The sequence below is a fragment of the Camelina sativa genome, chromosome 4, assembly GCF_030686135.1.
Source record: "Camelina sativa cultivar CO46 ecotype springtype chromosome 4, ASM3068613v1".
NCBI classification, from domain to species: domain Eukaryota; kingdom Viridiplantae; phylum Streptophyta; class Magnoliopsida; order Brassicales; family Brassicaceae; genus Camelina; species Camelina sativa.
In genome coordinates, this window is record NC_141883.1 from 16,247,456 (window position 1) to 16,272,853 (window position 25,398).

General features: G+C 38.1%; 3 protein-coding genes across 4 annotated transcripts; all 3 read right to left on the bottom strand.

Annotated features, from left to right (window-relative positions):
• Positions 1-4,234: 4,234 nt before the first annotated feature.
• LOC147945806 (uncharacterized) lies at positions 4,235-5,268 on the bottom strand. The gene is made up of 2 exons (XM_087509373.1): positions 5,227-5,268; positions 4,235-5,140 (listed from the first exon to the last, which is right to left on the bottom strand). The coding sequence occupies exons 1-2, from the start codon at positions 5,266-5,268 to the stop codon at positions 4,235-4,237; spliced, it is 948 nt and encodes a 315-aa protein (XP_087365499.1).
• Positions 5,269-5,387: 119 nt separating this feature from the next.
• On the bottom strand, positions 5,388-8,648 carry LOC147945807 (histone deacetylase 9-like). 2 transcript variants are annotated; one of them, XR_015596763.1, is made up of 14 exons: positions 8,431-8,648; positions 7,769-7,881; positions 7,542-7,659; positions 7,387-7,461; positions 7,076-7,295; positions 6,908-6,971; positions 6,723-6,815; positions 6,518-6,642; positions 6,380-6,429; positions 6,191-6,281; positions 6,050-6,120; positions 5,853-5,951; positions 5,714-5,780; positions 5,388-5,620 (listed from the first exon to the last, which is right to left on the bottom strand). XR_015596763.1 is itself a non-coding variant. In XM_087510218.1 (14 exons), exons 1-14 carry the CDS (start codon positions 8,465-8,467, stop codon positions 5,547-5,549), a joined length of 1,281 nt encoding a protein of 426 aa, XP_087366344.1. In that variant the 5' UTR covers positions 8,468-8,648; the 3' UTR covers positions 5,388-5,546. The 2 variants fall into 2 exon arrangements, 1 of the variants encoding a protein (XP_087366344.1); XM_087510218.1 differs by having other exon boundaries at positions 6,534-6,642.
• A 7,744-nt stretch (positions 8,649-16,392) lies between these two features.
• On the bottom strand, positions 16,393-25,102 carry LOC147945808 (UPF0481 protein At3g47200-like). The gene is made up of 2 exons (XM_087509068.1): positions 24,341-25,102; positions 16,393-17,000 (listed from the first exon to the last, which is right to left on the bottom strand). The coding sequence occupies exons 1-2, from the start codon at positions 25,086-25,088 to the stop codon at positions 16,393-16,395; spliced, it is 1,356 nt and encodes a 451-aa protein (XP_087365194.1). The 5' UTR covers positions 25,089-25,102.
• Positions 25,103-25,398: the final 296 nt, after the last annotated feature.

The window sequence follows — 25,398 nt, forward strand, 5'->3', positions numbered from 1 at the left end:
AGAGTTTTTTTTGGTGAATGACCAGGGTGTTACCCTTGAGATTTATTAGAACATAAATGAAAAAATTACAACCGAGTGTGTCTCGGCCACATATGGCCATCAACATCATCCCGTAATAAGGGAGCTACAACATTTGGAACCAAATCAAAAGAAAGAAAACCAAGCGGTAAAGAAAATGCATATCCCGCTAAACCATCAGCTAGACGATTAGCTTCACGATACAAATGCTTAATCCAGTCTCTAACAAGAAAGCTATGGCACAGTCGCACCAGGAAATACAAGGGATGAGAGTCACAAATCCCTGTCGTAAGAAAACCCACCACCATTTCTGAATCCACTTCTAACTCTAACCGTGTAACCTTCTTCTCCCAAGCTACATATAGTCCATAATAGACGCCTCATAACTCCGCCAATGGTGCTGAACATCTACCAATATTGACCACAAAACCACAACACCAAGCTCCGGTCGAGTTCCGCAACACACCACCTGCAGTTGCAGGACCCGAATTCCCTTTTGACGCACCATCAATATTCATCTTGTACCACCCCTGTTCCGGAGCCACCCAACCAATCTGTGTATCCACCTGAACCACCCGAGCAGTTTGTCCACCAGACAGCGAATTCGCCAGTGTCACCTCTATAGCCAAGTCCTTAATGAAACGAACCCTGTCCCGACAAGTCCTTCTGTCTCCAAACACGTCACTACACCTCCATTTCCAGCTCCACCAAATGGCCATAGCAAACACTGTAGACTAATCCCCCTCCCTTGTGATAGTGCCTCTTCCGAAATTTTCATACATCCACCCCAGTAAGGACTGAGAGAAAAAAACCACTCTTTTACTTGGCGGTAAAATGCGATCCCACAGTCCAGACATGGCAGGACAGTCCCTAAGAACATGGAGAATAGTTTCGATACCTCCTTGACAAACCGTGCAAACGTCTGAATCACACAAATGTCGCCTCTTCCGCTCAGAGTTTGTCATGATCACTTGATGCATTACTAACCAGAGAAATATTCTAACCCGTTCTGGAGCTATCACCCTCCATATCCTCTTATATACATTCTCCATATTCTGAGTAGGCTTCTCCTCGTGAATGAGAAGGTTATACGCTGATGCAACTGTAAACTTACCCTCTAAGGTTCCTCCCCATGACAACCTATCTGAAGCCCCTGTAAAACTATCCAAAACGACAGCCGCAAGTTCCAAGCACGTGTCACGTGACACATACTGTGAGATACGGGAAAGATCCCAACCCACACCATCGATCCAGAGCTCTCTAGTTGTGAGCTTCTCAAACCCCTACGGTAAAGCACTCACTACTCCCTCTGCAAGTGGCGACCCCGCAAGCTATTTATCTGTCCAGAACAGAACTTTTCTGCCATCACCAACCACCCAGTTCACTCCACTGGTAACCACCTCCCGCAACCCCATACAGACACTCCTCCACGTCGAAGAGAAATGACTCTTTGTTACTTGCCAAGCGGTATTATGAATGTCCCCCACCTTGTACTTACTCCTGACAACCCGTGCCCAAAGACTCTCTTTGTCAGGTAAAACTCTCCAACCCACCTTTGCCAATAGCGCTTTATTCATATCACGACTTGCTCGAATCCCAAGTCCCCCTACCCTTTTTGGACGACACACTTTGCTCCACACAACCAAGTGCTGCTTACGCTTCTCCGTATTACTTCCCCAAAGAAAATCACGGGCTACTCTATCCAACTTGTCCAATGTACCTTGTGGCAACTTGATAGTGTTCATAGTATGCACTGGAATACCCGATAAAACTGACTTCGTCAAAGTAAGCCGCCCAGCAAAGCTCAATGACCGCCCTTTCCATCCAGCCAAACGAGAGGAAACCTTCTCTAAAACATCTCCAAACGTCTCCTTATTAATCCGTTTATGAAGGATAGACATACCAAGATATTTCCCGAGGTTCGTTGTTGATTTAATCCCACTTTCCTCACTAATCAACCTCCCTTGATCCCTTGACACATTTTTAGAAAAGAAAATCTTCGACTTCTCCAAACTAACCTTCTGACCCAAAGCACCACAGAAAGCTTCTAAAACACGTCGTATCACCCGTACTTGAGACACTGATGCCTCCGCAAACAAGATTAAATTATCCGCAAAGCAAATATGCGACAGCTGAGGGCCTGCTCTTGATAACTTGATCGACTTCCACTCTTTCCGCCTGATCGAATCATCAATCAAATGACATAAACGTTCCATACATAAAACAAATAAATAAGGAGACAAAGGATCTCCTTGCCGTAGACCGCGTAACGGCTTAAAAGAATCTGTCTTCTCCCCATTCCATAACAAGCTCATTGATGGCCCCATAACACACTGCATTATCAAATGCACCCACACCTCTGAGAAGCCAACAACCTTTAGCGTATCCTCAAGAAAGTCCCATCGGGTCCTATCATACGCCTTCTCTAAATCCAACTTCAGAAGCATCCATCCCTTTGTACCCTTTTTTCTCCTCATAGAATGTACTGTCTCTTGCACAACTATGATGTTATCTGAACTCAGCCGTCCAGGGATAAAGCTAGTATGTGCGGGACCAATAACTCGAGTCATAACTCCTTTCAATCTTTTGACCATGGCTTTCGTAATTGTTTTAAATAACATATTACATAAGCTAATTGGCCGAAACTGAGCAATCCTCTCTGGCTTAACCACCTTCGGTATTAGAACTAACACTGCATCATTCAGCTCAGGTGGTAAAATTCCAGTTCGAAAAAAGTCCAACACCAGACGTGTGACAGAATCTCCCACCACATCCCAATTCTGCTGATAGAAGACCGGTTGAAAGCCATCCGGACCAGGAGCTTTGTATGGCCCCATACTTCTGATAGCCTTCTCTACTTCCACTCCCGAGAAAGGCTTACTTAAGGCTTCCTGATCCTCATGAGATATCCGCATAAATCCATCAGACAAGAGACTCTCCACCACTGGTTCAACATCCTCAAGAGAATAGAGTCTCTGATAATAGGTTAACGCTAGCTCTTCCAAATCCGCACCATCAGAAACCCAAGCCCCAACATCATTCTTAAGCAACTCAATTCTATTACGTCTTCTTCTAATAATGGTCGACGTATGAAAATAACTAGTATTCCTGTCCCCAAAAACAACCCACTTCTCCCTGGACTTTTGGAACCAAATCACTTCTTCTTGTTCTAACACCAAGTCAAACTCTCTCTGAAGTGCAGCTTCCCTTCTGAACAGATCATCCGTAGGACTTGTCTCCAATAAAGTCTACACTACCTGTAATTCCTTGATTAGCTTCTCCTTTTTCTTCTTAACATCACCAAAGACTTCCTTATTCCACTGCCGCAATGTCCTCTGCAACCCTTTCAAAACTTCTTGCGTACTAATACTCCCATCCCACGAGTTAACCAGCATATCCTTAAACCCTGGATGAGACAACCAAGCTGCCTCAAATCTAAACGGACATCGAAGCGGGTTCCGTATCCCTTATGGCGATAACTGAATATACAATGGCGCATGATCCGAAGCCAGAAAAGGGAGATGTCTAACTGTAGCTTCTTGCCATTGAATACGAGTCCGAGCACAGCATAAAACCCTATCCAGGCGTTTAGCAACGAAGAACCTTTCCTCACGACCTCTTTTCCAGGTGAACTTGTTTCCCTAAAACCCCATATCAATTAAAGACAACTCATTAATCCACTCACCAAAGTCTAGAGAATCCGATGACAACCTACCATTCCCCCAGATCGCTCATCTAGTCTGAGAATGGTATTGAAGTCCCCTCCAATCACAATCGGACCATCCACACCTCTCACAGTCTCACTTAACCTTCCCCAAAGTCCTTGTCTACGACTCGCAGAAGGAGCAGCATATACAACAATCCAGTTGAGAACCTCGGTACCATTTACCACTCTCGCATGAATGAACTGGTCCGTGGATTCTAAAATCTCCACATCGCCTATACTTGATCTCCATAACAGCCACAAACCGCCACTCTGACCCACAACATCAACCCGAAAGGATTTTTCTAGCCCTAGTCCCTGACAGATCCGACTCGCTCTATCCCCCTCAGCATGTGTTTCAAACACAGCTAACATATCCACACAATACTTCTTCAAGAGATAACGGACTGACCGTCGAAACTGGGGTTTATTTGCCCCCCGACAATTCCACAGTATGCACTTCATCTTATCAATAACAATAACAAAAGTCTTCGAAATCGTCGGGGAAAACCGTCAAGCGAGACGACTCTCTCCTCCGCCTCCTGGCAAATCATCAGTCGCGGCAACACCCAGTACAAGAGAAATTGCACCCATACCTGCCGTCGCAATTGTCTCATCCCCTTGCCGATCTCCCACCAAACCCGACTTCTCTCTGCGATCTAAGCTACCCCCCAAAAAGGAACCACCTGATCCCCCCGTGTGTGGTCGCTCAACTCGTAATGTCTTTCCCGACTCAGAACGCTCCATCTCCCCCTTCGTGGGACCAAACACCAGGCCTCTAGTGGGCCGCGTTACTTTCATTTGATGAGGTCGAGGCCTACTCGACACCACCCCCTTTTTCGTTCTGGGCTTTTTCCCATTAATCACTTCACTCGGCCCATCATTTCTTCTCTCCCCTACGGCCCCAAAAATCACCGGCTTGCCTTGAGTGACACTCCTCTCTCTATTAACCTGATTTTGGGGATCCTCATTTTCCTTATTCACACCCGCAATCTCCTTCTCTTTCCGCATCTCTCCAGTTTCCATATCAACCTCCAAATTACCAAACTTGTTCGATACAACAATAATGGCAGAATCTTTATTCGCCACCGTATTCCGATTCGTATCACCGGTAGATCTCACCGCACCCGCCGCCGCCGCCTGTGCAACCTTCACCACTGCCGTTGTCGCTCTCCGTCCCCGCCTTACAACCTCCGTAAAACCATCCTCTCCCGAAGTTGCCCCTTTCTCGAGAGCTGAAACACAGGTAGTCGTTACCGGAATCTCCCCAACGGGTTCTACAACCCGGTGTGGACAATTATGGATCAGATGCCCATATAAACCACAAGCAGAGCAGATATTTGCCAATCCCTCATACGACACAAAGTACCGCGCACCATTCACCACCACTGTCCCTTTAAAGCGGTCTTCGCAGATCAACTTCAACACAAATTCGTGCAAATCGAGCTCTCTCAAACTTCAGTGTGATAAGACCAACTAGAGTTTTTAGTAAACAGTAAAAATACTATTGAGAAAATGTCATTCGTAATTCCATAATGCTCTGCCATTTTTATTTCAGTATGACCCAACTGAAGTATACAAAACTCAAAAAAATGAAAAAACTATAGTATATGAATTTTTCAAGTTATAAGCTAATCAAAACTATAACAGAACAGTGACGAAAAAATGAAAAAGAAAGCTTAATCATATACACAAGACAAAAAAGATGGAATGAATCATCAATTGTTTTGGTAGTCATATAGTCGTTTGATAGCATAACAATTCTCATAACTAATAAAAAAAAAAAAAAAAACTTCGGATTGTCTTCTGTTCTTAGAAATCTATGTTACGAAGCATCATGATCGTTGTCGCCATCGAAATATTCATCGTCTCTTTGGATCTGCTTATCCCGCGAACGCTCTGAAACAATCAAACCGTTTGCAATATATAACATTAGTCGCTGAAAAAACAAGGGGAATAAGGTAGATTCCAAAGGTGTTTTTCGACACTTACGATCCACGCGTACATCCGGGTTTTGTTCGTCTTCATCAAAGTCTGGTATGTAGAAATCAGGTGGTACCTAAGAAAGTCAAGTCAAAAACTGATCAGTGTTAGATAAACATCAACTGTGTGATGATGATCCAAGTTTTACCTCCTGCATCTGCACGCTAGGAGCATGTTGAATGTATCGTAAATTCTCCAAAATCTGCACTTTGATCGAACTGATGTACGATTTGGTATTTAGATTCTCCTGTTACAATTTCAAAACACAAATGATTCTCAATCTCTCTTTAGATTTATTATAAAGCAATGAGGAACTGTAAGTGTTTACACAAGAACTCTCCTTACAATGTGACCACCAGGTATCTTCAAAGAAAAATCCGGCGCAAAATACTTGATGTAGTCGTTTTCAGGAATCTCTGCAGGTAAAATTAACCTGTGAGCCCTGAAGTCCTAAACATGAACCTCTCTCTAACAAACATTACTAACCATTAGGAAGTTCTGTGTCCAAAAGAATGCCAGTCTCGACAGTCCAACACCGAGCTACATTCTCCTTTGTGTATCCTCCACCTCCTGTAACCTAATCAAACAATAAAAAAGATACTGACTTCATCGTCAAGGAGCTTAACTAAGACTACAAAAAACCAAACTAGATATAAGTCAAGAGAGATAGATGACCAGTAAGGGAAGATTGAACTTCTTCACGAATTTAACACATTCAGCATGTCCTGCACAAGGGGAAGCCATTTCAGAATAACAAGTCACATAGAAACTAGCAAAAGAGAGATTTGAAAGAGAGAAAGAGATTTTGATTACAAGAAGAAAAAAGCACCATCAATAGAGAGATTAAAGCATCCTAGTCGGTCCCTGGCTAGTGAATCTGCTCCGCATTGAAGAACAATTGCACCCGGTTGATATATCTCAACGACCTTGGAAATTATCTAAAAGAAAGAAAAGGATTACCGATCGAGATCAAAACACAAGATACGTTCCAAAGCAGGTTTTGGTTAAAAGAACTTACTGTCCTGAAGAGACGGTTGAAACTACTGTCATCAATACCATCCTTCAGTGGCACATTAATGGCGTAAAATTTCCCTTCTCTTTCTCCTATTTCCTTTTTTAAAGAAAAAGTATGTCACCATGGCATTTCATCCAAACACATAGAAACAGTCCTCACAAAATCGAGAAACGGATTCTGAATACTACCTTAACATCGCCGGTCCCAGGAAAGAACTTATCCCCAAACTTATGAAAGCTAACAGTCATCACTCTGCCATAACAAGATTCAAAGATTTTGGTAAATCAGTTTCTACCAAAACAACTTAAAGACAAGTCGTTATGGACTAATCTTAAGACTAATCAAAGTGTAACTACCTGTCAGTGAAGTAAAAAGCTTCTTCAACTCCATCACCGTGATGAACATCTATATCTATGTATAGCACACGGGGATGGTGTTTCAACAACTCAAGAATTCCTAGTACGAGATCGTTGATGTAACAAAACCCTGATGCATCACATTTTTTGGCATGGTGCAACCCGCCCGCCCAATTTATAGCAATGTCACAGAGTTTGTTGTTTAATCTGCGTGCAGCATCTAATATACAGAATTTTCAGTTAACAATGCTCTGAAGTGACAACAAAACATGAATACCAACACATATACTGCAAGTTTATCAGGATTTCACCTATTGTTCCTCCTGCGTAAATTTGACAAAATTCAAACAAATCCTCAAAGACAGGACAATCCTCTCCCAGATTATCTGCATCAAAGTAACTTAATTTCAGCTAAATATGTTTGATTGCAAAATAAGAAAACAATTGATGAAGACACAAAACTTACATCTAGCCATTTCATTGGGAAACAATTTCTGATTTTCTGGATTAATTCGTTGCAAAAACTCCACATAGTCAGGAGAATGGAACTGAGCCATCTCAATAGGATATGCCTTGTGTGGACGCTGAAACAATAGAGAACACATAAAGAGTTCAAACAGTGAGATCGTTAACAAAAAAAAGAATAAATGGAACAAGAACAAGAAACATGAATGATGAGCAAGAGACACTGACATAAACTTCCATCTTGCTATGGAGGCCATATGCAAGGATAAGATGATGAGTCATACAAAGCCTGTGAGGTTTCATTGGGTGATTTGGACCAAAATAGACGCTCCCCACGTCCCCTGAACCACATTACAAAAAATCATCAGCATCTCATCAGTAACCCATGTAATCTGCCACAAAATCTCCCATAAGCAACAAGAAAATATAAACTGAACTCCATTATAATGCAATGCAATGATGAATACAGCTCTAGGTTGACAAAAAGTTCTAGGGTTTCATATTTTCAGCAAAGAGATAACAGAGACTAGGTCAAAACAATCACAAGCACTAGAATCAATCTGGCTTAAGCTAAAACTAGAGCCAAGGAATCGAATAAAAACAGAAACTTCACCTAAAACCCTTTGTTCTTTTCATCAAAAACCCTACTCAAAAACTAATCGAGCTGGAGTATATCCAAACTAATCGTAACCCTTTACTTATTCTAGAATTTAGATGTGAAAGATTCAACCTTTCGATGCATCTATTGAGCAATAAAGACAACAAGAGTAGCGCAGTTCAAGTGGATGAAATTGCTCAAGAATTACAAAGTGAAACTAAAGAATAAAGAGTTTTTGGAGTTTTTTTCTCTCTTAAAGAAAATAAAAGAAAAGGGAGAGAGGTGAATATACCATCATAAAAGTAGGAGATTTTGTCCTTGGAGCGCATCTCTTAAAGAAGACAAGTCACAGAGATCGTGCGATATCAATCTGAGAGGAGTATCAGACAGAGAAATTTCGAGAGCTGCGTTGGCTTCAGTAGAGATGAGACGAATTCTCCATTACTAAAGCCGCAGAGATTTCACGAATTTTCCGGCAGAACAGAGAAGAAAAGACAAGAGAGGAGCAACGAAGCGAATAGAAGAAGAGAGAGAGAAGAGATAGTCCAAAGCGAGACGATGCCGTTTAGTGTTATGATGACATGGCAGATGACGTCATTCAAAGTGTATTGATTAAACCAGACCGGTAACTTATCCATCATTTGAACCGAATCGAATTAAACAGCATAAAAACCAAACCAAATCAAATCGTAAGTTACAAGTTCTTTAAGCTAAGGGGTGTTATTGGAGGAAGCATTTTAATTGATTTCAATTATTTGTGGATTTTAAAATTTAATGGTTTTTTAATGCATTTAACCTGGATTTGTTGTCATTAATAATGGATTTGAAAGGCATTACTAATGGATTTGAAAGTCATTATTAGTGGATTTTATTATTTTTGAAGTTAAATAAAATAAATTACTAACTTAATAATTGTGTTGTTAACCAAAAAGCAAAAATCAAGGTAAAAATAAATTGAATTAATATTGTTTCTTTGGTTTGCAACAATGAGGGAAAAGTTGGGTGGATCTTCTAAAGTCACCGATAGGAAGCCGTCACAGCTAGGGTTCGCTGGAAGAGAGGAAGAGGACGACGACAGCGGAGAATGAAAGAAATCGGAGAGGGAGCGGATTTGAGGAGGAGGATCAGGTGGAGTCGGCGGAGAAGAAGGTTCCGATGGCGGTGCTGGAGGAGGCCTCAAGACGAGGGAAGTGACCGAATGCGTCGGGAGTGGAAGACAAGACCTTATAATCGGCGGAGGAAAAAGAGTCATTTGAAGGGAGGAACCTCACCGGAATCGCAAAAACGCTGGGAGAGGAGGCCATCAGACAGATCTTGACTAAGAAGCAATAACCGATCACGAACGGGAACTGCCGGTGAAGAAACGCATTTGGAATGACATCTTCTTAATTCTTCCATTAATCTGCTGAATTAATTCTGAAGAGAGAGAGAAAGAGATTGAAATACTTGAGAAATATGTCTAATTCTGTTTGTTCATCTTTTCTAAGTGAAATACATTAAAATCTAAAATTACACCAAATCAAATGGACATTGAATAACAGAGTTTCTAACGTATTCTAAAATTCATCAAATAAATACATAATCCAATAACAACAGATTTTAATGGATTTTTTAAATACCTGATTGAATAACGCTTGATTTCAAAATACATCAGATTCCTTTAAAATACAGTGTTGAATAACACCCCCTAAATCTCCTTTCACTGAAAAATTACCTAGCTTATCTTTATAATCGTAAGCTACTTTGTCATCACGGAGGCTTTCACTATCTTACTTCTCATAATACATTCTCAATTGCTTAACATCATTGTAGTTATAACTTTGCTCACTTATGTCGTCTATGTGACCATAATCACTCTTGTACGCAAAATTTTATTAATTCGAGTCTACCATCTGGATATCTCATATTTGCATGAACTTAGCATGGCCACCGTTTCGTAGTTGCAAGCGCTCATCATCCAAGTAGACTTGATTTTAGTCATCAAAAAGATATCTCCTACATCGAAGAGCTTCCTCGTCTTGCTTGCCGGCTGATGCATCATCCCAATCCCATATGGATCAATTTCATTATCTCTTAGGAGTTTCTAGCTTTCATAATGCAAATAGGTTTACTATCCCTCATCCAAGGATTAGTACTCCTCTACATTATAAAGCTCTAGCACCTCCTCGGTCTACCACAATCTATGATTTGGTGACATCAATGCTATAGTCATAGTCCTTGTTGGTATTTTGTGTAATGTTGATAAACATCCTTGCTTTAATTATCCAAATATGCTTCATTTCTATTACTGAAGTTTAACTTTCTAAGCTCTAGTGCATTGACAACTCCATGGTCTACAATAATATATGAAGCACGATAATGCAGATATGCATCCCCCTTCTAGAATCCATGTATGCTTCTTTTCCATCATCAAAGAATACCTACTAAGTTCAAGAGCTCTGGCATCTTCCTGGTCTACAAAATTTTTTGATTTATTGAGATTATGATTCATCATGCCATAAGAGTAAGAGTTTGTTTCACGATTATTTTAAGAGTTGTTGGCTTTCACATTGAAAATATGCTTCGTTTCTATCATTTAGGAAGACTCCTCTATACCTTAGACGGTTAGAACTTTGGCAAAATCTTCATTGTCTACCAGAATATGTTAAAAACCGTAAGATGTATAAAAAGTTTTCTTATTCATATTGTTGTGAGGGTTGTGCCTTAGATACGATTACAATATTAACCTAGGTATGTAAACAGAAATAAACAAACTACACATGATCATGTATTAGTTACATAGGAGAGCCCTGGCTCATAATACCCCCTCAAGGTGGAGTATGAAGGTCCCAAATATCCAAGTAGAGCTTAAAACTATCAAACTCTTTCCGACCAAGAGCTTTCGTAAGGATATTGGCCAGCTGAACTTTAGTCAAAACATATTGAGGAGCAATAACACCAAGCACAATCTCATCATGAATGAAATGACAATATGTTTGGTCCTCTCATTGAACACTGGGTTCTTACTCAGATAAATATCAGACTGATTATCGTAATGAAATGGCACAAGAGCTGAACAATCAACACCCATTGAAGTGATCACTTTCCGCAACCATAAAATCTCACAAACTATATCGGCCATGGCGCGATACTCAGCCTTAGACGAAGAGCGAGAGACCACATCTTGCTTTCATGTTTTCCAAAAAATCGGAGAATCTCCAAGTTAAATAAACCGAGCAGTCAGAGAGCAACATGTCAAAGGGCAACCCAAATAGTCAAAGTCACACCAAGCCGTTAGTCGAAGTTCAGAACCAAATTGAAGAAGAATACCTTGACCGGGGTTACTCTTGAGATAACAAACAACACGACGGGCATCCTTCCAATGTTCCAAATTTGGAGCGTGCATAAACTGAGATAATATATGAATAGCATACGAGAGTTCTGGTCTAGTAACAGCGAGATAGATAAGGCGACCAACCAATAAACGATAGCAAAAATGATCAGGTAGTGTCTCACCTTTAGCCTTAGCCAACTGATGATTCTGTTCAATCGGATGAGAAACTGGTTGCGCTCCAAGCAAACCCGTATATGAAATTATAGCAAGTGTATACTTCCGCTGAGAAAGATACAGTAGAATTCCAAGCAACTTCAATGTCCAAAAAATACTTAGAGATACAAAGATCCTTCATATAAAAACAAGAGCTCAAATACTCCTTAAAATCAGTAATGATCTGATTAGAGTTCCTTGTAACCTTAAGATCATCAACGTAGACAAGGACATGTATACGTCTCTCGGCATCAGCATAAGTGAATAAGGATTAGTCTCTGAAACTTTTTTGAAAACCATACTCTTTAAGAGCTTTGGAGAGCTTGGAAAACCAACAACGGAGAGCTTGTTTAAGCCCGTAAAGAGGTTTTTGTAGGCGGCAAACCTGTGATTTATCATTGGTACAAAAACTGGAAGAAAACGGATGAATACTTCTTCTTCTAGGTCACCATGTAAGAAATCATTGTGGACATACATTTGGTGTACTTCCCAATCGCGAGCCACAACAACTTTCAAGAAAAAACACATAGTAGTCATCTTACAAACTGGTGCAAACATTTTTGTGCAATCAAGACCCTCAGTTTGGTTCTCACCAAGAACAACTAACCTAGTCTTGTAACGCTCAAGAGTGCCATCAGATTTGTATTTTAAATTAAATACCCATATATAGCCAAGAGATTTCTTACACGGAGGTAACTTCTCAGTCGTCCAAGTTCCTTTCTCTCGAGAGCTGTTATTTCACCACGAACAGCTTTTCGCCAATTCTCATCTTCCATAGCCTTGGCATATGTTTTAGGAATCACAATGGACGTGAATGCGGCTAGAAAAGCTCGATGGTGATCTGATAATTGTGAACAATTGACATATGAATCGATAGGATACCAACAAGAGTCAACAAAATCACTATCGGAGCCCTCATGAGTCGTATTTGTCAAATATCCATGAAGACGTGTAGACTGAAATTTTTGGCGACATCCTTTCTCCATACACTCGTCAGAATCATTAGAAGAATACTCTAATACAACAGAAGGCTCAGCCGAAAAATCAATAGGTACCAGCTCCAAAGATGTAGAAGAGGTTGGAGAAGTACTCTCCGGTGACAATGTCCAAGACTCCACATGAGGAGTCATTGTAGAAGGAGTAATTGGTTCCGTAGGTGAAACCGGAAATTCACTAGCAAGAGGAGTCATAGCTGGTGATTCAAAATTACTAGGTGGAACAAATTTCAAGTCAAGAAAATCATCATCATCAATGATATGAGTCAAATGTAGCTTTATACGGTGAAGAAGAAGGAGAATCCAAGCTAGCATGAGAAAATGGAAACCCAGTCTCAATAAAAACAATATCCCAAGATATTGAAATAACACCGGTATCAAGATTATAAATCTTAATGATATAATGAAAATCAAATTGTAACAACCAAGCGTTAATCAAACCATAGATCCCCTTAAAATCACCCCACTAAACCGAACAAAACTACTCGCATGATAAAGCAAACTAAAACAATACATGTAAAAGAATGCATAATCGAATATGAGAAGTAAAAGGGTCTTACATAATTGTTATGTAGCAGTAGAGTGAAGGAATATCTCCCTTACACTTATGGAAATCGAAATCAAAGCGTAAAAAGAGGAGAAACAAAACAAGAGATGAAATCGATGGAGGCTTGGAGGTTGGACGTCAAAGTCTTTTCTCTGGGGGCTGTTGGGCTCTCTCTCTCTTCTGTGGTTACAGAAGGACATATATGTATAGTGTTGGACGCATAATATTTTAATTCTAGGGCTTCTCAGGTCATAATAATCGAAATGATGTCGTTTTAGGTTTAAAGAGGCGCAGATGGCTCGAGTGTGGCAAGATGAGCTGCTGGCGTGCTGAGGAATGCTGGGAGCGCGGAACTGCTTCACTTGGTGCGTTGGGGATCTCCTGGAGCACGTCAAGTTCTATTTAGACGTGTCTCCATTGAAATGGGAACTGACTGACTCAACTTTAAGGCAATTAGTCTTGACTCTTTTACCTTTCCAACGACACTAAAAACATTCAATATGGGTATCACAAAGGTTTCTAAAAGTTACTTTTAGGGAATTTAGTGAGAAATGCCACTTTTGAAATTATGCCACTTTTGAAATTAAAGTTATAAGAAATGTCACTTTCAATTTTTCCTTTTTAGAAATGCTATTTTTTATATTATGCCATAGGAGTAAAAGACACTTTTACTCTTGAATTAAAGAAGAGTAAATATTTAAAAAAAAATTGGAAGAGTGGCATGCGTTTCAAATTTCTGGTAGACCAAATCCAACGCCCAATAAGATTTAGTCCACCCAAATTTGTCCTTCAATTTCTGAAGTGGACAAGATGCACTTGGTTGGACTCTATTTGTCCACCTACACGTCTACTGATGCATCTGCCGATTTTATTGTGCCTCCAGTATACCAGATTTAACGTCGAACAGGTTTTTGTCCACCACATTATGTCCTTCGGTCTCCTTAGTAGACCGGATCTGTTTGGTTTACAACACTTGTCCACTCCAATTATGTCCTCTGCTCTCTTAGGGGACCATTAGTGGACCTTGTTCTCTTGGTTGGTGATACTTGTCCATCAATAACATGAAACCATTTTCTCCACCCTAAGACCTGCTGAGGCATGTACCGATCTTATTGAGAAATATCATATTCTGTTTTGAGGAAAACATATTTAGTCCACCGGATCTGGTCTATCGGAAAAAAATATCTGATACACTAAAAAGTTGTATGGAGAAAGAAACAAACAGAAGAAACTCAAAATTGAGAAAATATTATACTCAGCCTTGAGGGGAGCATCTCCAGAACGGAACAAAACACGTTGTGGTTTAGATCGAAGTCGTGTTTTTGAAAAAAATTTAGTTTGAAGAAAGAAAGAGGAGAGAAAAAGAAAGAGAGGTGAGAGAAGGAGAGAGATGAAAGATCGAGAAAATAAGAATAGAAAGGAAAGAAATGAGAAAAAAATATAAAAATGGCAGTTTTGTTATTTTCAATAAATCAAAATAGGACCTATCCAATTTTAGAAAAAATTTAATTGACAATAGCATTTTCCTTAAAGAAAAGTACAGTACATGGCAACAAGTACATGACATATATGATAAATTCTCTTACTTTTACATTTTGATTAGCATCGTTTTTTCATTTTCCGTATTGCTTGCATTCGAATTGTGTTAGTCTTACTATTTCGAGCTAGCCATACACTTGTGGTTTCGAATAGTAAATGTTTTTAAAAGTTGGCATATAAAAAGATCCACTAGTCATGTAATCATGCGAGTGTGAGAAGGGCGTTAAACAAAAATAAGTAATCTATATAATAATAAAAATTACAATTTTTATTAAACAATTTTTTAATATATTTATTCTGCAAAAAAAATATATAGTTGCCTATGTTCACTTTAAAGTTGTGTCTTTTACCTTTTAAAAAAAATTACACAGTTACTTCTATTTATTGTGAAGTTGTGTCTTTTCACCTTATCTTGTTCACAACTTTTTGTTTCAATAGTTATGTTTGTCTATATGTTTATGTCTTTGAACTATATATATATATATATATATATATATATATATTTTTTTTTTCTTAGATAACTAACAAATTATTGTTCGCTGACACAAATATTTTGTTCAATGCTAAATCTAAATAATATAAATTATAATATCTAATATCCAACATTATTTTATAATCTAACTCAAGATTTTAGAAATAATTATAGTAATATAGAAATTTAATCAAGTTTAATTATGTAACTTATATTTGTATTTATTTATCGTAACTCTTCGTAAAAATATGTGTTTTTTAAGATTTAGCTATTTAATCTTTTATTTTTAGAAGTTGTGTAATTTCATTTTAATTATTGGTTGATAAATTTTCACTCATGAGAAAATTTATTTATCAGAAATTTGCATTTACTTATTATAATATTTCGTTTGATATTCTCACTAAAGATCACTTTTCATAATATTTTTTATTAGTAAATAAATATCAATATATGTTATGATGCTTGTTACTCTTTACTATATTTTTTTCATAAAATATCTTATACTTATAATACATACAAAACAAATTACAAGATTGTCTCGATTCTTTATGACTTTTCATTTAATAATTGTTAACTTAAATTTGAGTTGTTTTGCCATAATATTTTTTATTATATGTTTTCATTTTGATGGGTGTGTGTTTTTATTTCACAAGTATATATGTTTAATACTTATATAGTTTTAGCCGTATTTATTATTTTCCTTCTTTTGGATAATTTTTAATTTTACACTTAGTATATATTTTCAAACTATTTTATTACTTTTAAATAATTTTATAATATAAAATTTATATTAAAATTTAATTTAACTTTTCTTGAAATATTTCTCCCGATCGGAGTGCTAGTATTTAATACTAACTCTTCATCCACAAATAAACATACTTCGAGGAGTACGTACGTGTATTAGTGCCCCAAGTAAATTGTATATAGCTTTTCATAATCTTATTTCTTTTTCTGGATGTTGTAGAACGAGACTTCTTATATTTTTGAAAGAAAACATTGGTGGTTTTGAAAATTTGATATTATATTATAAGAGTAAATATCAAATAGCAAAATCAAATAGATCAAATGGGATGCAAATTAAATCTACCAGTAATGACATGAATAATAAAAACATAACAACTATTCCAAGAAATAGTTTTGTTCATGGGGTCTCTACCATGCTTAGACCTCATCATTCACTTGGGAGGATGAAAATAGCCATACGTAGCAAAGAAGGCTTGAATTATCGTGAGAATGACAAGCGTCAAAGCAGCGCAAGATGAAAGAGCAGTCCAAGGACTATCAAAATGGGTATGCTTGAATCCTGCCCATTGAACATGCCATCCTTGTGAAGTATACTTATTAACTCCTTCGAAAACATCAGCTAAGTAACTTTCACCGATGTCAAAGTTAACATCTTTACCGACAACCTTAAAGAATCGAGAGACTTCATCCCCTGACCCGAAATAGTTCTCAAGAATCCCTACTTCGCTTAGAAACATAGCATCAGCCTCGCTTTTGAGAAGACATCCCATGAAAGCTACATAGCTCGTTATGTGCTTTTTACAATAAACATAAAACTGTTCAAAGGCAACACAGTTAATGAAGACAGAAATGAGAAAATCATCCAAGATCAACAATGGTATCTCGAGGTATTTTCCCTTAAGCCTTATGTCCAATAGTGTTTCAGCATTGTTCCTCGGTTTGAACTTTATCCCCTTCAACTGAAGTTTTCTTGCTGAAAGAATCATTTTGAGATGAGGGCGGCATGGAGGATCTTCTTCTTCGTTCGAATCTGATTCTTGTTTTCCTTCTTCGAGCATGGAATCCAACTCTTGTTTTTCTTTTTCGAGCATGGATTCTTGGTTTGCTTTTTTGAGCATGAAATCCATTTCTTCTTTTCCTTTTTTGAGTATGGAATTCATCTCTTGTTTTCCTTTTTCAATTATAGACTGCAATTCTTGTTTCCCTTATGCTCAAATTTAACCCTGAGATACTCTCTCAAATTAAGAGATCAATTGTAGTACTTAGGAATCGTATCCACAAGGACTCTAGATCACACAATAGATTTAATAATCTTTTAATTATGCTAAATCAAAATATTAATTTAAAAACAATGCAGAAACAGAATTAAAAAATATTGTAAATTCAGGAATTAAAAACGCTAGGCCTAGGGAAATTCTCAGGAATTTATGAAATATTAAATCAATCAATAAATTAGGATTCAAGCAATTAAGATCAGATCTAGAACTCTAAACTCTTTTGTAAAATAAATCAGTTCTCACTACAAATATTATCTAAATTTAAAACCAGAAAATCCAAATCTCTTTGCAAAATTCTTGGTAATAAATCAGCTTTAAAAACAAGTTTAGATTGTTCACAAAATCACTAAATCAAATCTCTTTGCAGAAAGTAATTTTGCTCATCAAAAAGTTTTATCAGGAAAATCAATTATATTCTCATATCAATTTATTTTCCTAGGTATTAATTCTAGGTGATCAATCAAGAATTAATATGAAGAACAACCTAAGATGAAGATCTAGAAAGATAAAGAATCCTAAAAATAACAGATCTAATAAATCATAAAAACCCTATGAAAAATCCTAAACCTAACAAGCAGATCTACTCAGACATAATTGCAAGAACAAAAATCATATTCTGAATAAATTGCATTAAAATATTAAAAGAGGTAGAAAAGAAGTTCTGAATCTTCTCTGGAAGGAGTCTTGATTCTTCTCTCCAAAAACTCTCTAAAATCTCTCAGGGTCTTCTCTCAAAAGTTGCAGGGAAAAATAAAGCTTGAAAATAACTTAGGTCTAAAACAATGACCCAAAAATCCTATTTATATTCCTAAAAACGTCCAGGGACTAATGATGCAAATATGGAAGATTTTGGGGCAACTTTGTAAACTTCAAAACTTGTGCGAAAATTCTGATTCTTTTGCTGGATGATGCATCGATCGACACCATCACTTGCATCGACTGATGCAAGTCTCTGAACTTGTCTCCCAACTTCACAGCTTAGCCTCAATGCTTGAATGTGCTCCAAATCCTCCTATTTAGCTTCATTATGCTCTCATCCATGCTAAATCCTATAAAGACTCAAAAGACTCTAAAAATACCAAAAAAACTCTATAAATAAGACTTATATCATGGCTAAAAACACCTAAAAACCATGATATATCAACTCCCCCAGACTTAGCCTTTGCTTGCCCTCAAGCAAAACATAAACTTAGACCTGTGAAAGAGGTTTGAAAACACAGAAACTCATTTTCTTTTTAAAGTAATGTCATGATCATCCAAACCATAATCCATATGCTTAGCAGATAAATCCAAATCCAACCACCATGTACTTCTCCGTTGACTTTCGTAGCATCCCAAATTCAAACCAAATTCCACTACTTCCTCCATTAAGCCTTCATCGGTGGGTTTCATCAATTCGATTAATGTCAAGAACCTTCTAGACTCATTCCCGTACAATACCATAACAAGCAAAACATATCTTTTATCACATGTGGTACTCTTTCTCCCCCCAGACTTATTCTATTCTTATCTTCCTTTGAGCTTTGCTTTGTTTTTTTTTTATCATCTTCTCTTTTTTTTTTCTCAAAGTTGTAGGCGAATAATCATCGGTAATTTACCTACCCCTCGCTTCCAAGCTTTGTGTGATCATTTGACTCAAGAATAGAATAATGAGGTCACATGTAATTTACCTACCTCTCTAAACTGATCAAAATCATTTCATCTTTTATTCACTCATTTTTTTTTAAACAAAGCTCTCAGGAAAAATATTTCAAACTTTAATAAGGGAGAGGAGTACCATTTTTTTTTCTTTTCTGAAATCTTATTTGTCAGGTATGAACAAGGAATCAAGCTCTATGAACATCAATCTCCTTGATGAGGTAAAAAGAAAAGTATAGAAATTACCTCAGGCTTTTATGGATTCTGTTGGAAATTTGGATGTCTCTGGTTTACTGGTCAGCCATTGGATTTTTCATTAGTCGGATTCTGGATTCAATCTGTAGCATTAATCAACCAAGGCAGTACACTAAAAAGAAAAATCATAGTTCCCAACAAAAATTTTGATTCAATCAAACATTTTTTTTTTCGACTGACTCTCAAAAACAAAAACGTAGTTAGTAACTGCCTCCCCCAGACTTAAACAACACTGTCCCCAGTGTTATCAAGTAAGAGATTGGCGAAGAAAAATAAACAAAAACGAATAAGTATTGAAATTGTGAACAAAATCGTGTTACCAAACTGGATGTTCTGTGTCGACCGATGCTGATGTTGTGTCGGTCGATGCACTCTGCAGATGAACATTACTCCTGAGTTAGTTGCGACTAATTTGTGTTCCTCTCATTCCTTGGATGTTAGCACTGCTAAGAGTCACTCAAACACAAGATTAAACGCAACATGATAGATAGAAGTTCATAATTCAATACAAATTCAAACTGACTCAAAGCAAGAATAAAAATGACTCAAAGTGAAAAAGAAAAACCTATGAGTGGGTTGCCTCCCACTAAACGCTTGTTTTCAGTTATTAGCTTGACTGTGTCGGATCTCAGGCATCCGGTGGATCGAAACAAAGCAATGAATGCTTCCGAGAGAATGTCCTCTTCATCCAAGGTGGAGTGTAGGCAATAGGTGCATGAGATCTGCCAAGGGTGTGAGGAACCGGACCAGGACGGAACTTAGGTATGGGTGGCTTCCTTTTAAGTCCTGCAAAATCATCAACAGAAGAAACAAGCGCTCTACGATAATCTCGTGGCTTGGTTAACTGCAAAACAGTTTTTGTACCTTTGAAATTCTTATTGATGATAGGAGAAGATTTAGGTGATGCATACCTTGGCCTTACCTGTGGCTTCTGGACTGTGGAATGGTGAGATTTCAGCTTAACAACCGGTCTAGGACTTGCAGCTAAGGAATCAACTCGAGTATCTTCGGTTTATGACAAGTCCGGACGTTCTCGTGAAGGTGTGTCGATCGATGCAACAGCTGCATCGATCGATGCTGTGTCTGCAACTCGTGTCTCTTCGACGATTCTGCAACTTTCCTCAGCAATTTTCTCAACAGTCTCCATCTCCTTGACATATCCAGCAGTAATGTCTTCATGAAGCTCTATGATCGGATCAGAAACAACCTCCACAGAAAATGTCTAACCATCAATAGTAGGAATCCTTCTCAGCTTGTCCACCTCAAAGTTCATGACCAAATCATCCACATTCAGAGATATGTGTGCCTTCTTCACATCTATGATGGCACCAGCTGTAGCCAAGAAAGAGCGTCCTAAGATGAGAGGATCACTAGGCTCTTTGTCATACTTCAACACCACAAAGTCAGTGGGAATCATGCAATATCCAATCTTGATTGGAATATCCTCTAAGACACCTTTAGGAATCCTTCTGGAACGATCAGCTAAGATAAGAGATATCACAGTTGGCTTGAAATCTGTCATCCCAAGTCTCGCAGCAACAGAATGTGGCATCAAGTTTATACTAGAACCGAGATCGCAAAGAGAGTGAGCAAACCGTGCTGCAGAGATAGAACAATCAAGTACAAAGCTTCCAGGATCTGGTAACTTCTCTACAATCCTACTTTGAATCACTGCACTTACTTCCTTAGATACAACCACTTCTTGCTTCATCTCCTTCTTCCTCTTTGGAGGTTGATTCAACAGAATTGAGCTGACATCCTTGGTTAGCAAAGCTCCTTCCTCAGAACTCAAACTATTGGTGACCATCCGCTTCACATATCTCTTAATACCAGGAGAAAACTTGACAGCATCAATCAAAGGCATCTCTATCATCACCTTATCCATCATAGCTTTGCATCTAGCTTCTTCAATCTACTGCTTAGACCTCCTAGGCTTAGGAAAAGCGACCTTAGGCTTGTAAGCTTTTTCAGAATTGATCGGTGGAACTGGAATAGAAACCGAAGCTGTTTGCAGGAGGTGTCGATCGATACTGATGATGTGTCGATCGACGCTGGATGGTGGTTGCATCGATCGATGCTGCTTTGTATCGGTCGATGCAACATCAGCTTCCGGATAGTTGTCTTCTTCCTTCACCGAAATTGCATTACAAACATGTTTGGGGTTCGACTCAGTTCTTCCAGGGAGAAAACCTTTTTGACTTTTAACAGACCGAGCAGTCTGAATAACTTGATTCTCTAGCTTCTTGACATGAATGTTTAATGCATCGATCTTCCCGTTCAGCTCAGTATAGACATTGTCAATCTTCCCATTGAATGTTACTATCAACTGCTCTTGACCTTGAAGGATTTGCTCAAACATAGCCTCCATTCTACTCTCAGAAGTCTGTGGAGGTGGAGACTAATAAGAAGAATTACCATAGGTCCTTGTAAAGTTGTTGTTCTGCTGTTGCTTCTGGTAATCCGACTTAGGAGTATAGCCTGAAGAGTTCCCACTGTAAGGTCTGTTGCTCTGCTGATTTCCAAACTTCTGACCCTGATACCCAGCTCCATACACATAGTTGACATCTTCTTCTGTAGTCTCTGGCTGTGGCTCAAAAATCTCAACATTTTCAGCAAAATGGACAGACTTCTTTCCCACAAGAAGATTGTGAACTGAATCTAGCTTAGCATTAACTGAAGCTAGCTGATTTGAATCATGGCCTTCATGTGCTCTTCTCCGCTCTAAGTCTGCATTCTTGGTGCTATTGTTTGATGCTAGCCTCTCTATCAACTTTTCAGCCTCATCTGGGTACCTTGTCTTGAAGTTCCCATCACTAGCAGCATCCAAAGCCATCTGATACCTCCAATCAATCCCGCTGAAGAAAATACTAATCAGCTGCACCTCTGAGAACACATGATGCGGACAATCTCTCTGGTATGCTTTGAACCTTACCCAAGCAGCTTTGTAAGATTCAGCTAGTCCTTGTCTAAAGGTGGAGAGCTTAATCCTCAGCTCATTAGACATCGCATCATCATAGAAGTAGTTCAAGAACGCCACCTTGATGTCATGCCAGGTTGTCAGAGATCCTGGTTTGAGTTGCCTTAGCCAATGAGAAGCTTCCCCAGCAAGAGAGTAGGGGAAGAGTTTGCAATAGAGATAGTCCTCTGTGACTCCATTAGCCTTGATGATGGTGACTATATCCTTAAAGTGCTCAATATGGTCTAGAGACTTCTCATGAGGCAAATTCTGGAATGGTCTTTGGCCAACAAGAGCAAAGTAGGCATGCTTCAGCTCACAATCATTCCTTGGAAATGGAGGAGGGACAATTGCGGAACGGTTCTCATAGAACAAATCTGGTCTGTTGAAATCCGCAAGAGTTTTGACAAGCTCTCCATTGTCGTCCCGTCGCCTCTGAACATTCTCCGCATCGGCTCTGGCATTGCATCGATCGACGCCAACGTTGCATCGGTCGATGCCTTCTTGGTTGCGTCGATCGATGCCGTCGTTGCGTCGCTCGACGCCACGTGCATCATCCTCAACCGCGACGAGTTCTTCCTGAATAACTCGTCCTTCAGCATCAAGTTTTTGGCCTTGCTCGTTGTACACATTACCCTCTTGATCCCTCAAAACTCCAGCCTCATCAGGTCTCAATATGAGTGTTTTGACCATCTTTGCTGACTTGGCTGCTTTCTTGTTGTCACGCTCTAGTCTTCCTAACTCTTGGTTTGTAAGATTCAAGGTATGACCTGTTTGATTTTTCCTGGTGTGCGGCTTAGGCATATACCTGAAACACACAAGAGAAAAGAAACAAAAGCGTGTGAATAAAACAGAAAAATAAAAATCTAGACAAAATCAAAGACTTTAATCTAATGGTGAATCAAAAGAGTCCCCGGCAACGGCGCCAAAATTTGATATGCTCAAATTTAACCCTGAGCTACTCTCTCGAATTAAGAGATCAATTGTAGTACTTAGGGATCGTATCCACAAGGACTCTAGATCACACAATAGATTTAATAATCTTTTAATTATGCTAAATCAAAATATTAATTTAAAAACAATGCAGAAACAAAATTAAAAAGTGTTGTAAATTCAGGGAATTAAAAAACTAGGCATAGGGAAATTCTCAGGAATTTATGAAATATTAAATCAATCAATAAATTAGGATTCAAGCAATTAAGATCAGATCTAGAACTCTAAACTCTTTTGTAAAATAAATCAGTTCTCACTGCAAATATTATCTAAATTTAAAACCAGAAAATCCAAATATCTTTGCAAAATTCTAGGTAATAAATCAGCTTTAAAAACAAGTTTAGATTGTTCACAAAATCACTAAATCAAATCTCTTTGCAGAAAGTAATTTTGCTCATCAAAAGGTTTTATCAGGAAAATCAATTATATTCTCATATCAATTTATTTTCCTAGGTATTAATTCTAGGTGATCAATCAAGAATTAATATGAAGAATAACCTAAGATGAAGATCTAGAAAGATAAAGAATCCTAAAAATAACAGATCTAATAAATCATAAAAACTCTATGAAAAACCCTAAACCTAACAAGCAGATCTACTCAGACATAATTGCAAGAACAAAAATCATATTCTGAATAAATTGCATTAAAAGATTAAAAGAGGTAGAAAATGAGTTATGAATCTTCTCTGGAGGAGTCTTGATTCTTCTCTCCAAAAACTCTCTAAAATCTCTCAGGGTCTTCTCTCAAAAGTTGCTGGGAAAAATAAAGCTTGAAAATAACTTAAGTCTAAAACAATGACCCAAAAATCCTATTTATATTCCTAAAAACGTCCAGAGACTAATGATGCAAATATGGAAGATTTTGGGGCAACTTTGTAAATCTTCAAAACTTGTGAGAAAACTTCCGATTCTTCTGCTGGATGATGCATCAATCTACACCATCACTTGCATCGACTGATGCAAGTCTCTGAACTTGTCTCCCAACTTCACAGCTTAGCCTCAATGCTTGAATGTGCTCCAAATCCTCCTATTTAGCTCCATTATGTTCTCATCCATGCTAAATCCTATAAAGACTCAAAAGATTCTCAAAATACCAAAAAGACTCTATAAATAAGACTTATATCATGACTAAAAACACCTAAAAACCATGATATATCACCCTTTTTTGAGCATGGGATCCATTTTTTTTTTCTCCAAGGATACAAAACTTCCGAATCAGATCAAGAAAATGTTTTCCCTGTTTTTCTTCTATAGTAATATCAGGCATAAAAATCGTTCGAATCCCAAGAAGATGATTTGCCTCAAGTTTTTGGTGTTTTAACCATAACTCTTTTGGCTTTTGTAATGAGTAGTTGAAAAAATGAAATGTAAACGTATTTAGCCCACTCAAGGATGCTATCTTTGATCTCTCAAATATAGTTTGGAGAAGAAAGTAAGGAACCTGATTCTCCAAAAGTAATAGGTCACTCCCTATAGCCGGTAAAATCCATGGCATTACAAAAATATGATCATTCTCAATCTCATAGTACCTCACGTTTCCGGCTACCGCTAGGAACAACATTAGAATGAAGCAACCGTCAAGAACCATCATTTCAATCAACTTCTTCCGGCCTAACAGATCATCATCGTTATAAAGGCTCTCGGAATACGATTCTCTAATATCTCCCTCCAACTTTGAAACTGCTTCGATAAGATCTTTTGAATCCACACCTTTTTTCTTAGCTTCAGCCATGAAAATTCCGAGGAAACGATGTTTGTGCTCTTCAAACATTTTGAGATGCGATTTTCCATGATGGTATGGGCCAAATGAGACAACCCTCGGTTCATAAGCCTTCTTGTTGTTTTCTTCGAGTCTCTCAGGGATTTTAAAGATGCAACACTTTTCTCTTCCAGTTGATTTCTTCAGAAGCTTCGGGTCTGATCCTCCTGAAAGTTCTAGTACAACTACATCTATACCAGCATCGTCATCATCTTTTTTTCCTCCCTTTGCTTCTTCATGAGGATTCATTATATGATTCTGAATTTGTGACGATATCTTTTGTTGGAATAATCAAGGAAGAGGACCGAATGAGCAAGTGTGGGAGGAAGGAGAGTAAATACAACGTTGCTTTCATAGGGAAAACCGTGAATTTCCAAATAACTATTTAAAATTAAAATTTTCATTTTTAAATGAAGCATTTGATATGCTGTCATTATTATTACATCAATCACATGGAAATATCACGTGATATACATAGCATAAAAAACATATCGACTATGTATAATATATAGAACGAATTTCTAATATTCTTAATGTTTTCTAGCTAGCTAGTTTAATA